Source organism: Amblyomma mixtum, chromosome 4 (genome assembly GCF_055824585.1).
Source record: "Amblyomma mixtum isolate Tamu chromosome 4, ASM5582458v1, whole genome shotgun sequence".
NCBI lineage: Eukaryota > Metazoa > Arthropoda > Arachnida > Ixodida > Ixodidae > Amblyomma > Amblyomma mixtum.
This window is the reverse complement of record NC_143015.1, coordinates 95,242,171-95,257,531: the sequence shown is the minus strand read 5'-3', so window position 1 is coordinate 95,257,531 and position 15,361 is coordinate 95,242,171. Positions and strand designations below refer to the sequence as shown.

The window sequence follows — 15,361 nt, the reverse complement described above, 5'->3', positions numbered from 1 at the left end:
AGCCTAGCCGCCGCTTTGCACATAGACCAATAGATGATATAGTAAGCACCTTTATTGTCTCTCTGCCTGTTGTCTTATCGTTAAGACTCTTTGAAAGTATATGTACTTGCCAACAAATCCACCCGTGTACACTAATGCACCTTTGAAAGGCCCGTAGTACAATTATTAACCAATAAAAAATATGCACAAAATAAAGTAGTTGTCAGAAGAGTTTTCTTCAAGCTAGAGTGTGAAATTGGCCAAGCTTTCACGATGCTTGATGCCACTTATGTAAGGTACGGTAGTCGGGTGCCACTCCAGATAGTCACGATTCCCAAAGTCACAGAAGAGAGGCACTTACGTACCCTCATTACATTCGAGGTGCTTTGACACGTCGGCCCTTGACTCACTGTCACAAGCTATGTCTATGCTATGCTTATGCTATGCCGATGCTATGCCGATGCTATACCGATGTTATGCCGATGATATGCCGATGCTATGCCGATGTTCTGCCGATGCTATGCTATGGCTGGGTACAGATAGCTTGCAACAAATCCACGTACTGCGCAGGGCTCACGCCACTTCCCCTGCTCAGGCAGCTGCGTGAAAAAAAAAAAGAAACAAAATATTAATTTATAAATCTGATGCTAAGATGCCTCACGTTACATAGTCGGTCGCCATCAATATTTATTTTCTTTTCGACTCCCAGCCACACTTGGCGCCGCGATGGCTTGGTGGTCATGGCACTCGGCTGCTGAGCCCGAAGACGAGAGATCGGGTCCCGGCCGCAGCGGTTGCATTTCGATGTGCAATGTAAATACCCACGAAAGAACTCCAGAGGGTGGAAATTAGGGGTGTGCGAATATGAAAGTTTTCGAATACGAATCGAATACGAATACTTGGTTCCGAATATCGAATCGAATATCGAATAATCAAGGACAGACGCATTTAACCGCTACAAAACATTATTTGAGCACCCTAAAACATCACAGTTCAACTATCAGTGATGAAATGAACACAAAAGATATGTGTGGCTGCACAAAAAGTATGAAAGTCTCGAACATTAATCTTAGAAGAGTAGAAATATCAGAGAAGATGGCTAGTACACAGCATTGATTAAGGCTAGCCTGCCATAAGCACAAAAGCGCGTTGCTGGGATGAACATAAAAGGTTGTCGTGAAGGGAAACCGGCTGCTCCACATGGTCAGGCAGAAGTAGTTTGTTCCCTTCTAGCTGAAGCGACTTCTCCAGCCCCAAAAATGCCCTCTCGCTTGGCACTGAACTGGCACGTATTGCGAGGTATTTCGTGCACAGCTATGACTATACCAGCTTCGCAGGTATAGCCAGAAAGCTGGCCAGCGTAGTCAGCTACTGCATGGCCCAACGTTACGCATTGCTCTGGGCGCCGCCACATTGTTATGTCTCTGTCGATAGGACTTGTGGACCGAAATGAACGCTGGTGCTCGCAATAGCTTATTCGGCTCGGTACGAATATTCGCGTCAGATCGATTATTCGAAACAACACGAATTCTTGGATTCCGAATCGAATACGAATACTAAAAATATAATATTCGAATTATATTCGAAAATTTCGAATATTCGCACACCCCTAGTGGAAATTAATACAGAGCCCTCTACAATAGCGCACCTCATTGCCCCTGTATAGCTCCGAGAGGTTAAATACCATATACCACGGCGTAACGTAACGCACCGTGCTGTACAATACCATACTGTACCACATCACACCGTACCATACCGTACATACCTTACGATACCATCATCATACCACAATCATCGTCATTAGTGCGACTACGCCCCCTGCAAGACAAAGGCCTCTCTCACGTGGTTCTAATTAACCCTGCTATACCATACCAAACAATTGTTAGGAGAGCGAAAAGTGTGCACACCACCCTCCCTAATGCGATTAAGAAGCAAAAGATATCTTCTCGGAGATGGATACTTGCGGTGGCTCAGTGGTTACGGCGCTCGGCTGCTGACCCGAAAGACGCGGGTTCGATCCCGGCCACTGCGGCTGAATTTCGATGAAGGCGAAATTCTAGAGGCCCGTGTGCTGTGCGATGCCAGTGCACGTTAAAGATCCCCAGGTGGTCGAAATTTCCGGAGCCCTTCACTACGGCGTCCCTCATAGCCTGAGTCGCTTTGGGATGTTGAATCCCCAAAAACCATAAACGACACTTTACGAAAAGAAAACCTTCAAGCAGAAAATCGACTTACGCCAACTTGACCATGTCTTCGACGCCATCGGTGCCCAGGTCCTGCCGCTTACGGACTGTGGAGAGCTTGTGGATGGTGAACGTCTGGGCCTGCGTCAGTGCAAAACGCGTAGGAACTCGTATTGCGGCAGTACACATTTGCGAGGAGATTTCTAAAAATGGTTTAGAAAATGTCTAACGAAAGTAAAAGTGAACACTTGCCATTCCGCGCTTTCGCGAAGCACGGACACAACGTAAGCGCATAACCGACACAGGATGATGAAGAACAAACTAAAAACAAAGCAAAGAGTTTATTCCGAGGTACTGTCTTAGGAACACGCAATTCTCTGTATAAATGAATGGGGATATAAAAAGTAGTTCAAAGCATGCCATATCAAGACCCGGCTTAACCGATCAAAAGCAAGGCCGTATTTTGTGGCTACATAGGTTGTATGTTTGGACTGTACTAGATCTGACCATCTCTTTTGAGCAGTTTTTTTTTTGTGTGTGTGTTCCATCGACTAGCGACTAAGTGTGACCTCGGTAATTCCAACCGGGGGTTTACCCAAGAACTGAAATTAGGCAGAGTGTCTAAATATCTGATGTCGGAGGAGGAGGAAAGGGGAGGGGGGTTGTTAAGGGTAAAGAAAAGCGGTAATAATTTTTTATTTTTATTAGTAGCATTGATGTGTCGAGTAGGACTAGCAACGTTTATGGGTCCAACACTGATAACAAAGCAGGCAGATATTCTCCGCCATGCGTGAAAAAAAAATCGTTACGAATTAAGGGGATTCCTTCTGAAAAACACGGTGTGTGTAAATTCTCCTGCCCCCCTTAGGTGGCATGCAGTGGAATCCCTGATTCCAACTCACTTACAGGTGGACTCGGCAATTAAAACTATTTTCAGTATTTAAGCACGAACTGCACCAAAATATGGCACAAAGATATTACTCGTTATGAATACTTCAAAACTGCGTTTTACGGACTTTCCGCTAACTATCCTAGCCTCTTGAGTAGTTGCAATGAACACCCTTGTAAGGTCATCCCCGGGGCGTTAAGTAACTAAGAATAAATAGAGAAATTGCACCAGTTTTTTTTTTTAAGTCAGCTTGTTCACAAAGCCTTGCTGTGAAGAATAAAGCTATTAGTTTTTTTTTTTACATGGCTTGTACTTACAGAGATAGAAGTTAAAAGCAACAATGAACATTTACATCAAAACGTTTCTTCCAAAAATAACTTTTAAAATATATTGCACATATGCATAAAAAACGAGCACTTTATTGCACTCCTGAAAGTCTCCAGATTCATTTGCAACAAAAATAATAATTCTGCTGTCATTATTCCGAAGAGATAAATCATAGCAATCGCAAAAGAAGTGAAAACGGAGAAAATCATCATCGAAGTTTATTCTCTCCTCTGCTTTGTTGATGCCCTAGATTGCTTTAGCTTTTTTTTTTTTTTTTTCAAAATGCGGCAGTCAAACCGGAGGAAGCTCTGATCTCCCTTCTCCATATAAATGCTCAGGTGGCGGAGCTGCGCTGCAGGAAAGCTGCAGAGTCTGCGAAGCGGAAGGACCATCACAAGCGCCATTCGTTCACATTTGCATGACCATGAGTAGAAAAACAAATACGATTTTATAAATTTATAGTGCATATTCCGCTATAATTTGTCGACGCGAGACAGATGAAGACCCGAACACCAGAAAAAAAAAGTATGTTGTGAAATGAAACATTTTGGCCAAATCAGCCATTTTATTTGACACGTCTCCCGTGAATGCGAACTTTTGGTTTATTCAAATTAAAGCTTTGGTAGTTTCAGCATCCCGCGTATTAACGGGAACCCCATAGGGCACCCTTTAGTCCGAACTCGGCATAGCCTGAACGAATTTTCTAGCCCCGTGAAGTTCGAGTTAACGAAATTCTACTCTATATATAGATAGACAGCCCCGTGCATCTAAGGAAATCCCTCAAGGTTTAGCAGATTTCAGTCAAGGTGCAATTGTTCGTTGGAATCCATGCTGGAGCCGCGAACTAATTGTCCTAATTCAGCAATATAACTACAAATTCATTATCTTACTGTAATCTTTGCCTAGCGAATTGGCACTCTTGTGCATCTAACAGCGTTTGCGGAAACAAACTTCCAGTTGTTTAGTGCGTTATCGCCGTTCTTCGTCGTCTTTGCGCTTTCGACCTGCCCACGTTTCCTCAAAAAAAGATGAAAAAAAATTCTAGAAACGCTTGTAAATATCTTCGTGAGATATACGAGAGGACACAAGCTTCCAGACGCACCTTCCCGGAGACGACAGCCTGCACGGTGACGACTTGCGCGGGCTTGGAGAACTCGACCACTTCTCCGGGCAGGCTGTAGCCCAGGCCCGGGTCGAACCAGACCAGCTGGCCAGGCTCGAACTCCTCCATGGCCGACGTCACCACCGTCGAGGAGGAGGCGGAGGAGGATGGGGTGGCGGCTGCGGGCTGAGCCGGTCTGGGGGACCCTCCCCGGTCACTGGCGGCCGTGTTAGTTCGCCTCATGTCGCTGGGCGAATGCTGGACACGCCACACGGGGTGCTGGTACTACTGGTGCCACTCGCGGAAGCTGCTGCTGCTGCTGCAGAGGTGGTACTGGGCTGGCAGCCACGCGAGCTGTGCCCATCACTCAGCGAAGACGTCTCCAAGGGCCGGGAGCGGCCGCCCTGCAAAGCATAAAACAGAGTCTAGTTTTACAAGGAACAGCCTCTGAATTCAGTAAAAACTCCGATAAGTCTAACAGTCTTAGTTGCTAGCGCAGAAGTACATAGAAGACGAAGGATTTACGAACGGCACAGAATGCTGACTTCAAATGGCATTTACTACATTAAGGGCATTCACTGTGTACACATTCCAACCTAATAAAAACGTATTTAATAAAGCTCCCCACATATGATGCTGCGGAGACAGTGACATTCCTGAACAAGTGTACAGTTCCCGTCAAAAGTATACAGCCCAAGTGGTTTGCTTCTAAGCTGTATAGCGGATTTCCGCAGCGCATCTGGCAGTCCAAACCTTGGCAGGGTTGAGGACGCGAAGCCACTCCTCTTTCGAGAGATTACGGTCGCTGAGGATGCATGACGAGGCACGCTGCAGGCCTCACAAGCAAACTCCTTGGGCTGTAAACTTTTGAGCGGGGCTGTACCTCATGGATTCGCTCAGGGAGCGATATGAATGGTCGCGGTTAATTCCCATAGTTACTGGACCAGCACCTTTCATAGCTATAAGAGCGGAGTGCCAGAGGGAGCTGAATATGTGGACGGAGTCCGAGAATGTCCGCCAAAGTTTCGAAAAGCCTGCATAAAATGTAGCAAAAGTGACGTCACGCAAATATTTAGTGAACATTTTACCTTTAACTCCGGTTTCACTGTGCCTAATGCTGAATAGCAGGCCAGGTTTAAAAAGAGCACAACGATCTCTAGTGTTTTCTTCATTATTTTCCCTGTTATTTGCTTTCTCTGACTCTCTTCGAAAGAAGTAAATGCCTTTTATGATCATCGAAACTCAACAAGGGCCGTATTCTGTAACGTTCTGTTTCGTTTTCCTTTCTGTTGGCCCACTGCCATGACTTACGTCACCGGGAAGACACGACCAATGACAAAGGAGCGACAGAAAGAAAAGTGAAACAGAACGTTACAGAATACGGCCTCTGGATCGCATTCCATGACCGTCTCTGTGTCTTTCCGCGGATGGATGGACGGACGGATCCAAATATGCGGACACGAGAAAGTGTCAGTGTAAACCGCCAAATGAATGGCAAGCATTAAAACATTGGCAAATATGCGGACGCGAGAAAGTTGCAGTGTAAACCGTTAACTGAATTGCAAGCAATAAAACATTGTCAATGCTGCAAAAAGACGAAAATACCCCAAGTGTTTCGCCGTCCCAAAAGAGAAACATCACGCAACGAATTCGTGTGAAGGATAACGTTTATGGACGGGTACGCGCCACCCGGCTCCTTTGCGATGCGGGCGGTTGGCCCAGAGAAAGGCGCTAATTACCTCACGGCGTGCGCATGGACACCACGCCGGAAGGACCTACACGAACCGCCGGCGTTGAGTTCGCCGCGCACGTGCGGCGTACTCAACGCACGCGCATCACCCAAACCAAAAACTAAAAGAAAAAACAAAACAAAAACAAGAACTACGCAAAGCAAACAGTGCCTAGGATAAAGGAATTGCGCGCCGAGCATAGTGGGTGAAGTTCCGGATGTCAGCTTTCCCCTAGTGTCTAAAGAAGGAAGCGCACAGCTCTTCTCTGCAAGTGTGTGAATAGTATGCGCGTCAACTTCCTTCCCGCGCCGGCTGTGGCATCTCGCGCGCTTTTTTTTAAGATTGCGCGCGCGCGCGAAAAGCGTGCGCGCACGTCGTTGCATCAACTTGCTCCTCTTTTTTCTTTCCTCTTCTTTCTTCATACCTTTTTTTGCCGGTTTCGTTGCCTCAGCCTTAAACGTCGGGAGGCGCGCAGTGTGCCTTCTGCGTAAGGTGTGTGGTTGAAACCGGTTTTAAGCCGTCGAGTACGCGCTCAAATTCGAATTTAACATTTATTTAGCGCAACGCTGGGTTGCATAATTCGGTCGCGGTATATAAGGACGTGTCGTGGTTCGCTACGCAACTGGGTCCCAATTGCTGCTTTCTATAACCTTGACGGCTGTCACGCCATTTAAAACAGGCAGTTTTAATGCTATTCAACTGGAACCTACTGTTAATAGTAAAGCCGCTATTAAGCAGTTCGCAGGGAACAATGTCGTTCGAGGCTAAAAACACAGTTAACTCATACTGTATATCAAGTTTTTACTACGTATGAATAAAATGCATTCATATTGCCACCTAGCATTGCCAGGTGGCGCATAGCTGCTGACGACGACGAAGAAGGGCTCGCGCCGTGTGGAATCTGTCGCCCTTGCTGCCCCAGCTTGCGTGGCCTTGTCTGTCTTCGCACTTGTTATTAAAGCCCCCCTTCGTCAACAAGTACGTTACAGTTTGGTGGAGTGTGCCGGGTACCCGTGAGCCCATGCAGGAGACCCCTCCAGGCAGCCGTCGCGCCAGCCCTGTACCACTCGACACCCCGGTACACCGCTTCAGTCGGAGGATCCAGGGACTGCCTTCGGAGGTAGGACTAGTAGAGAGCGGCGCCATGGAGACAGCCGCTCCTTCTCCTCTGCAAACTGCCGCTGCCGCGCCATCTCACTACACCCTGCAAACTCCGCGGATTCCCAAGACGTTCCGTGGGGAACTTCTTGAGGATGTGGAGGACTGGCTCCTTCATTTTGAGCGCGTAGCTGCGTTTAACCAATGGGACCACGCAGCCAAACTCCGGAACGTTTACTTCAGCCTCGAGGATGGTGCTCGCACCTGGTTTGAGAACCGAGAGGACGTTTTAATCTCGTGGCATGAGTTCCGTCGTCGGCTGCTGGAGGCCTACACAAGCGCTGATCGTCGTGAACGAGCTGAGCGTGCACTACAATCTCGCATCCAGCTGCCGAACGAAAGTGTCCAGATGTACGTCGAGGACATGACGCGCCTTTTCAGAAGAGCTGACCCGGCCATGCCGGAAGACAAGAAACTCCGGCATTTGATGCGTGGCGTCAAAGAGCAGCTTTTCGCAGGCCTCGTGCGCAGCCCACCATCGACCGTTGCTGCATTCCTTACAGAGGCCACAACGATGGAAAAGGTGCTGCAACAACGTTCTGCGACCTACGACCGGCCCGTGCATGCTGCTGCTGTCACCGCATCGTTTGCTACCTCCGGGAGCCACCCTGACGATCTGCGTGAACTTATTCGCACCATCGTGCGTGAAGAGGTCCTGAAATTTTGCAGCCCTTCGCAGCCAGCGCTAGGTTCGATTTATGCTCTTGTTCGCGAGGAAGTGCAACAGGCGTTCAGGGCTCCTGCTGTCGAAACACCTCCTCTACCAGGAGAATGCCACCGCCCCACCTATGCTGAAATTGCGAGGCGCCCGGCTGCGGTTTCGCCACCACCGTTTCCGGTAACGCCTCCTGAGCCGCGGTCCTCAGTGCCACCAGTGCAGTATTTCGACGATCGCCGAGCGCCCTTGCGGAAGGCCGATGTCTGGCGCACACCTGATAACCGGCCACTCTGCTTTCACTGCGGAGAACCAGGACATCTCTACCGTAACTGCTCTTATCGACGTCTCGGTCTGCAGGGCTTTCGAGCCGATTCACCCAGACCCCGGTTTGGCCATCGGCCCCCTGCCATTGAAGATTTCCTAGCGGAACAGCGAATTTCAGCCCGCACGCCGCATCAGCCGCGCTCATCGTCTCCGAGGCGCTCTTCCCCGAACCCCCACAGCTCCTCGCGAGCACCACAGGGTCGCTCGCCCAGCCCTCGTCGGGAAAACTGAGACCGGCGACCTTCGGGGGCGAGGTCGCTGGGAGTCGCTGCGCTGAAGACCTCCCGTCGCCGCCGCTACGTTCCGACCGTGAACAGATGGCACCGTCATCCGACCTAGACAGCCCCGTTTCTTTGGACATACCTGTTCTTCTCGACGGTCACAGAGTCAGTGCATTAGTGGACACCGGGGCCGACTATTCAATTATCAGTGATAAATTGGCGACTCTTCTGAAAAAAGTGCTTACTCCATGTTCTGTGGTGCATCTTCGTACAGCCGGTGGTCATCTCGTTACCCCAAAGGGCATTTGCACGGCTCGCGTTCAGATTCATGGATCTACGTTCGTCATCAGTTGTGTAGTTCTGTGCAATTGCTCCCGCGATCTCATTATCGGCATTGACTTTCTGCGGGAGTATGGTGCTGTGATCGACCTCCGCCACCGAATCATCAGCTTTTCGACCAGTCAAGCCACCCACCTCGCCGACTCTTGCCACCGCAGTGCCGCCCTTCGTGTTTCTGCTGACAGTGTCACGTTGCCGCCACGGAGCAGTGTTTTGGTTGAAGTCGCCTGCAACGACTTGCATGACGCAGAAGCAGTCGCCGAGGCTAACTGTTCACTCCTGCTTACTCAAGGCATCTGTGCCGCTCGCAGTCTACTAACGCTTCGTTGTGGCCGATCTGCGGTGCTGGTCACAAATTTTTCTAATGAATACCGACATCTTTTTGCAGGAACCGCTATTGCTTCTGCCGAACCTTTTATCGATACTCCTGTTTGTTTTGCTTCCGCGGCAGCCGGCACTGACGAGCCCTCCCTTGAAAACGTCGACATAAACTGCCACCTGCCTCGGGAACAACGACTGGCTTTGGAGCTTCTGCTGAAGGAATACAAGCCGTGCTTCGCTTCTTCCTCGAAGGTTCGTCAAACACCCATCACGCAGCACCGCATCATCACCTATGACGACGCTCGCCCTATACGACAGCAGCCTTACCGTGTTTCTGCTAAAGAACGGGCAGTTATTCAAACCCAGGTTCAGGAAATGCTTGATGATGGCGTTGTTCAACCTTCCCAAAGCCCGTGGTCTTCGCCTGTCGTCCTCGTTAGGAAGAAGGACGGCACTCTCCGGTTTTGTGTCGACTATCGCAAACTGAACAGTGTGACCAAAAAGGACGTCTACCCGTTGCCGCGCATTGACGATTCGCTGGATAGATTACGGCGCGCTAAGTACTTCTCATCTATTGACTTGAAGAGCGGCTATTGGCAAATTGAAGTAGATGAACGGGACCGCGAAAAAACCGCTTTTGTGACTCCAGATGGCCTCTATGAATTCAAAGTGCTTCCTTTCGGTTTGTGCTCCGCCCCGGCTACGTTTCAAAGGATGATGGACACCGTCCTCACAGGCCTCAAATGGCAAAGCTGTCTTGTCTACTTGGACGACGTCGTCGTTTTTTCGGAAACGTTTGATCAACATCTCCAGCGCCTGCGGGCTGTCCTCGACGCTCTCCGCTCGGCTGGCCTTACCCTGAAGCCCCAGAAGTGTCATTTCGGTTACGAAGAGCTCAAATTTCTGGGTCACGTTGTGAGCGCTGAGGGAGTGCGGCCGGACCCCGAAAAGACTGCCGCCGTCGCGCGCTTTCCCGTTCCAACCGACAAGAAAGCCGTCCAGCGCTTCCTGGGTCTCTGTGCGTACTATCGGCGCTTTATTGCGGACTTTTCCACGATTGCCGAGCCGTTGACGCGTCTCACCAGGAATACCACCTCCTTTGTCTGGACCTCTGAGCAACAGACCGCTTTCTCTACGCTCCGCCAGCGCCTTCAAACATCTCCCGTTCTTGCGCACTTCGACGAAGATGCCGATACCGAGGTTCACACCGACGCCAGTAACATCGGTCTTGGAGCTGTCCTTGTTCAACACCAAGAGGGCCTTGAGAGGGTTATCGCCTATGCTAGCCGTACTCTCTCCCGCGCCGAGAGCAATTACTCCACGTCTGAAAAAGAATGTCTTGCGGTCGTGTGGGCCACCATGAAGTTTCGCCCTTATCTATACGGCCGCCCATTCAAAGTCGTAACCGATCACCACTGCCTATGCTGGCTGGCAAATTTGCGAGACCCATCTGGACGCCTGGCACGCTGGAGCTTACGGCTCCAGGAATTTGACATCACTATTGTCTACAAGTCCGGCCGCAGACACGAAGATGCCGACACACTGTCGCGTGCACCAGTTGATCCTGGCGACGCAGCGCCCGATGACGACAGCGGATTCCTTGGTACGCTCACCGCCTCCGACCTACTGACCCGGCAGAGGGCGGACTCGGAACTTCGCCCTCTCATTGACGGCCTTGAAGGTAGCGATACGGCTATACCTCGCCACTTCTCTCGACGTCTTGGCTCCTTCTGTTTGCGGCAAGGCCTCTTGTACAAGAAGAACTCGAGAGGCAACGATACACCTTACCTTCTGGTCATTCCAGCCGATCTCCGAGGTGACGTTCTTTTCGCCTGCCACGATGAGCCCACATCTGGCCACTTGGGTTTTTCCCGTACGCTCGCCAGAGTGCGGAACATGTACTACTGGCCTGGACTTTCTGATGATGTCAAACGCTACGTTAAAAGCTGCCGAGAATGCCAGCGCCGGAAAACGCCACCACTTAAGCCGGCGGGTTTTCTCAAGCCCGTTACAGCCCCTCGCGCTCCGTTCGACCAGATCGGTATGGACCTCCTCGGCCCTTTCCCTTTGTCGCAGGCCGGCAATAAGTGGATCATAGTTGCTACCGACTATTTGACTCGCTACGCCGAGACCAAGGCGATCCCTCGTGGCACAGCTTCCGAAGTCGCGGAGTTTTTCATGCACAACATCGTCTTGCGACACGGCGCCCCATCGCACGTCATTACAGACAGGGGGACGGCGTTTACAGCGCAGCTAATCGACCACATCTTTCGGCTGAGCTGCACAACGCACCGCAAGACCACAGCCTACCATCCGCAGAGCAATGGCTTGACCGAAAGATTGAACAGGACCCTTTCGGACATGTTGTCCATGTACGTAGATGTCCAGCACAAAACTTGGGATGAGGTCCTGCCGTATGTCACCTTCGCCTATAACACCGCCCTGCAGGAAACTACGCGCTTTACACCGTTCCGCCTTGTGTACGGACGTGAAGTTCAGAGCATGCTTGATGCCATGCTCCCGTGCCCAGAGGATGACCAACTCGACCCAGACGCCCAACAATTTGCCCAACGTGCTGAAGAAGCCCGTCAGCTGGCCCGCGTGCACATCGGGCAACAGCAGAGCACCGACGCGCGCCGTTACAACCTTCGCCACCGACAGGTTGACTACAAACCCGGTGACCAAGTCTGGGTATGGACTCCTGTCCGTCGCCAAGGCTTGTGCGAGAAACTGCTCTGCCGCTATTTTGGCCCTTACAGAGTGATCCGGCGTGTGAGTGACGTAAACTATGAAGTGGTTCCGGACGGTGTTGCGCAACCCCGACGCCGACAGCCCAGCTCTGACATTGTGCACGTTGTACGGCTTAAACCGTACTATACTCGGTGACGCAGACGTGTTGATGTCTTGGAACGGTTCACTTGCGGAACTTTGCTCGTTTTTTGTTTATTTTTTTTTTGTTACGTCGACAGCGCTCTTTTTTCATAAGGGGGGGAATAATGCCACCTAGCATTGCCAGGTGGCGCATAGCTGCTGACGACGACGAAGAAGGGCTCGCGCCGTGTGGAATCTGTCGCCCTTGCTGCCCCAGCTTGCGTGGCCTTGTCTGTCTTCGCACTTGTTATTAAAGCCCCCCTTCGTCAACAAGTACGTTACAATATAAATGTTATAATATATAAAACTCACAGCTTATGGCCTTTTATTTCGACGTGATCGCTTTTCAACTCTTCGACTTGTCGGCCAATTTTCGCAGGCTTTACTATGTCAGCTTTGCATCGTTCTGCCATCCGTAGAAGATGCAGGCTTTGTCAATCCCCGTTCCTGCTTTTTTTCTCAGTGATCCCTCAGCATCATAATTGTCCAGCGGAACCGCGATGGTGAAATGAACTTGACCTGAAAGCAGTTTAAAGGTGCAGCATGCGGAATCGCTAACAAACGGTGGTGTACGTAGTAATAACGGAGTAATTACCAATTAGCATCAACGCAAGCACAGCCATACGCCTACAAAGAAATGAGCTATGCTTTCCTTTGCATGCTAATAAGTAACTTCTATATTGCCTTTTCACTCCCTTATCACCTCTCCTTATTATTACCTTACGTTTTCTAATTACTCCCTTCCATATTAGGGAGTAATTACTCTTTAATATCTCCCCAGGTGCATTCAAATGGCCACAGCGGAAAGCTGTGCTCTTCTTTGCATACTAATGAACAATTACTGTCTTATTGCAAATTTACTCGACCTTCGGGGATTCGACGCCACGGTGGCTCAGTGGTTAAGGTTCTCGGCTGCTGACCCGAAAGATGCGGGTTCGATCCCGGTCGCGGCGATCGCATTTTGATGGAGGCGACATTCTAGAGGCCCGTGTACTGTGCGATGTCAGTGCATGTTAAAGAACCGCAGGTGGTCGAAATTATTCTGAGTCCTCCAGTGCGCACTACGACGTCCCTCATAACCTGAGTCGTTTTGGGACGTTAAACCCCATAAACCAAACCAACCAACTTGGGGGATTCCCTTAAACATTGAACCAACACCGTTTCGACTTCGAGTTGCTGGTCAATTCGCTCTCTTTGTCATCTGCCAGCCGTCCTGGTTATCTTAGTTGGTAAAGCAAGTGTTCCGGACAGGCGGTGGTCCCGGGTTCGAATACCGGACCGTGACAATTAGTGCGAAGGTACTAATTCACGGGGTCAGACCCAACCAAGAATCTTGTGGCGTCCTTGACTTTCAGGTTGTAGAAATAAAATAAATATAGCCGCTCCTGGGTTTCAAACCCGCGGTGGCGCGAGCAGACCAGCTTCGCTGGCCACAGCACGAGAGCACTTGCTATCGCCGCAGCCGATCAAACTTCGCGTTAAACTGCAACACATTCTCGCGCCGTGCATTGCACAACGTCGTCCTCATCAACTTCCGTCTGCGGCGCGAACAGGTTAAATCAGCTTTACCTCGATCAGAGCTTAACCTGACTCTAATGGTGAATTCCAATGGCAGATCGGGATCAAGTTTTTCTGCTCGGTTTGGATCAGTCGTATTCCAATGGTAAAATGGGAGCGCGAGTTGTATGTTCCAATGGCAGATCGGGATCAGGCGTAAATCCCGGATCGCTCCGTGGAGCAGCGATTCTTGATCTGCCGAAATCGGCGGATTTGACCGGAACCTCGCGTGACGTTTTCTTTTCCGCCGCGTCTGCTTCCGGTCGCGACCGGCAGCAGCCGCTTCGTTCCTGTCGTCGCTACGTGGTGAGCCGGGCGAGCCGGGACAGACGGGCACTTTCCAGTCAACAGTGGACGGCAATGATCTTGCTTCGAGCCGTGCGGCACTAATTTTGCTTCATGGAAGTGACAGTTCCGACTCGGGCACTGAAAGCTCAGAGTCCAGCAGTGAAGATTCGTCTGAAACGGACAGCGAGTGTGAAGCTGCCGGCCTGTATATGCCTGCCGCCGGCGTCAGAAAAATGCGCTAATATTCTTTGTTCGCGCGTTCATAACAAGCCCTGGAGTAGAGGAATGTAACAAATGAATCATTTTTGAGGATCGTTGGCCAATACCGAGTTGCTGGTAGAAGTGATAACTGCAATACAAGCAAATTTCTTTCTGACGCCCTGGCCTGCTGTCGGCTAGCTCCGCTGCTGGAGGCGTCGCAGAAATCGATCATGTCTTTATTTTATTATGAGACGAGCAGCACAGTAAAACGGTGACGCGAGTAGCACCTTTACTACAGCGCTGGCCAATTCCGAAGCGCCCTCAGCTGCGGCATCGATGAAAAACAGTTAGGCTTAGCGACGACTACGGCAGCCAGGGAGAAACGTTGGCCGGGGGGCAGCGCAGTTAGTCGCTCGGCGTGTACGCGGGCGGCGCCGTTGCCGAAAGCTCGACTGTCTCGCTGATTGGTTCAGCGGCTTGCGTCTCGCAGTCGCAAGGCTGGAAAATCGAGCAGCGAGCAAATTGCCTGCGCGTCGTCCGCCACTTCTTTCGTGAACGGTAGGGACAGGCTCACCGGCTCTCCGAAGACCGCGGCCGCATACTCGCGTGTTCACGGAGAGTGGACCATCCTGTACATACGCTTTGGTTTTGGTTTTACATTACAGCCTTCGTACTACCTCCTTTTTGTTTCACCGAGACGGCGTCTGTCAACGCGGAGATCGCGCCTCGCGCAACTCCTGTCGCACTCGAACACGAAGCTAGCAGGGCGTCCGCTCCGGCGGCGCGCCTAGTTTCCGCGGTCGCCGCTGCGGCGCTGGCGTCGCGCTCCCGAGGGATCACTGGCATTCCAATCGCAAACTGGGAGGTGGCAAATCTACGCGCTCCGACGCGCTCCGTACGCGATCCGACGGAGCGGTCTCGATCTGCCATTGGAATTCAGCATAATATCGTCGCCAGACGCGCCGGCGACTCAGCAAAGCAAACCCATGAGCCAAACAGGCTAAACACATGCTTTCGCACGTCTACTCGGCTTAACTACGTTAGAACCCAATATTTTCTTCAACCATGGAGTTTGGGTGAACACTGCACAGTTTTCTTTGTAGCGTTACATTGGACCAACAACATATTCATGGTACTGTCGTTTAAACTAACCGCACGGCCTGAATTTCGGACATTTTGTGGCACAAGGCGGAGAGTTTTGTTTTATATCTCG

The 15,361-nt window shown here is 50.7% G+C and overlaps 1 protein-coding gene across 2 annotated transcripts in view; it reads right to left on the bottom strand.

The window, feature by feature from the left end:
* Positions 1-15,361, bottom strand: part of Myo10A (unconventional myosin 10A) — a 142,575-nt gene that overhangs the window by 108,683 nt on the left and 18,531 nt on the right. For both annotated transcript variants that reach the window (XM_089587152.1, XM_089587153.1), the window contains exons 2-3: positions 4,481-4,884; positions 2,215-2,303 (exon numbers count right to left, since the gene is read on the bottom strand). In XM_089587152.1, coding sequence (XP_089443278.1) covers positions 2,215-2,303; positions 4,481-4,723 — 332 coding nt within the window. In that variant the 5' untranslated portion in view covers positions 4,724-4,884. The remainder of the gene's footprint in view (positions 1-2,214; positions 2,304-4,480; positions 4,885-15,361) is intronic.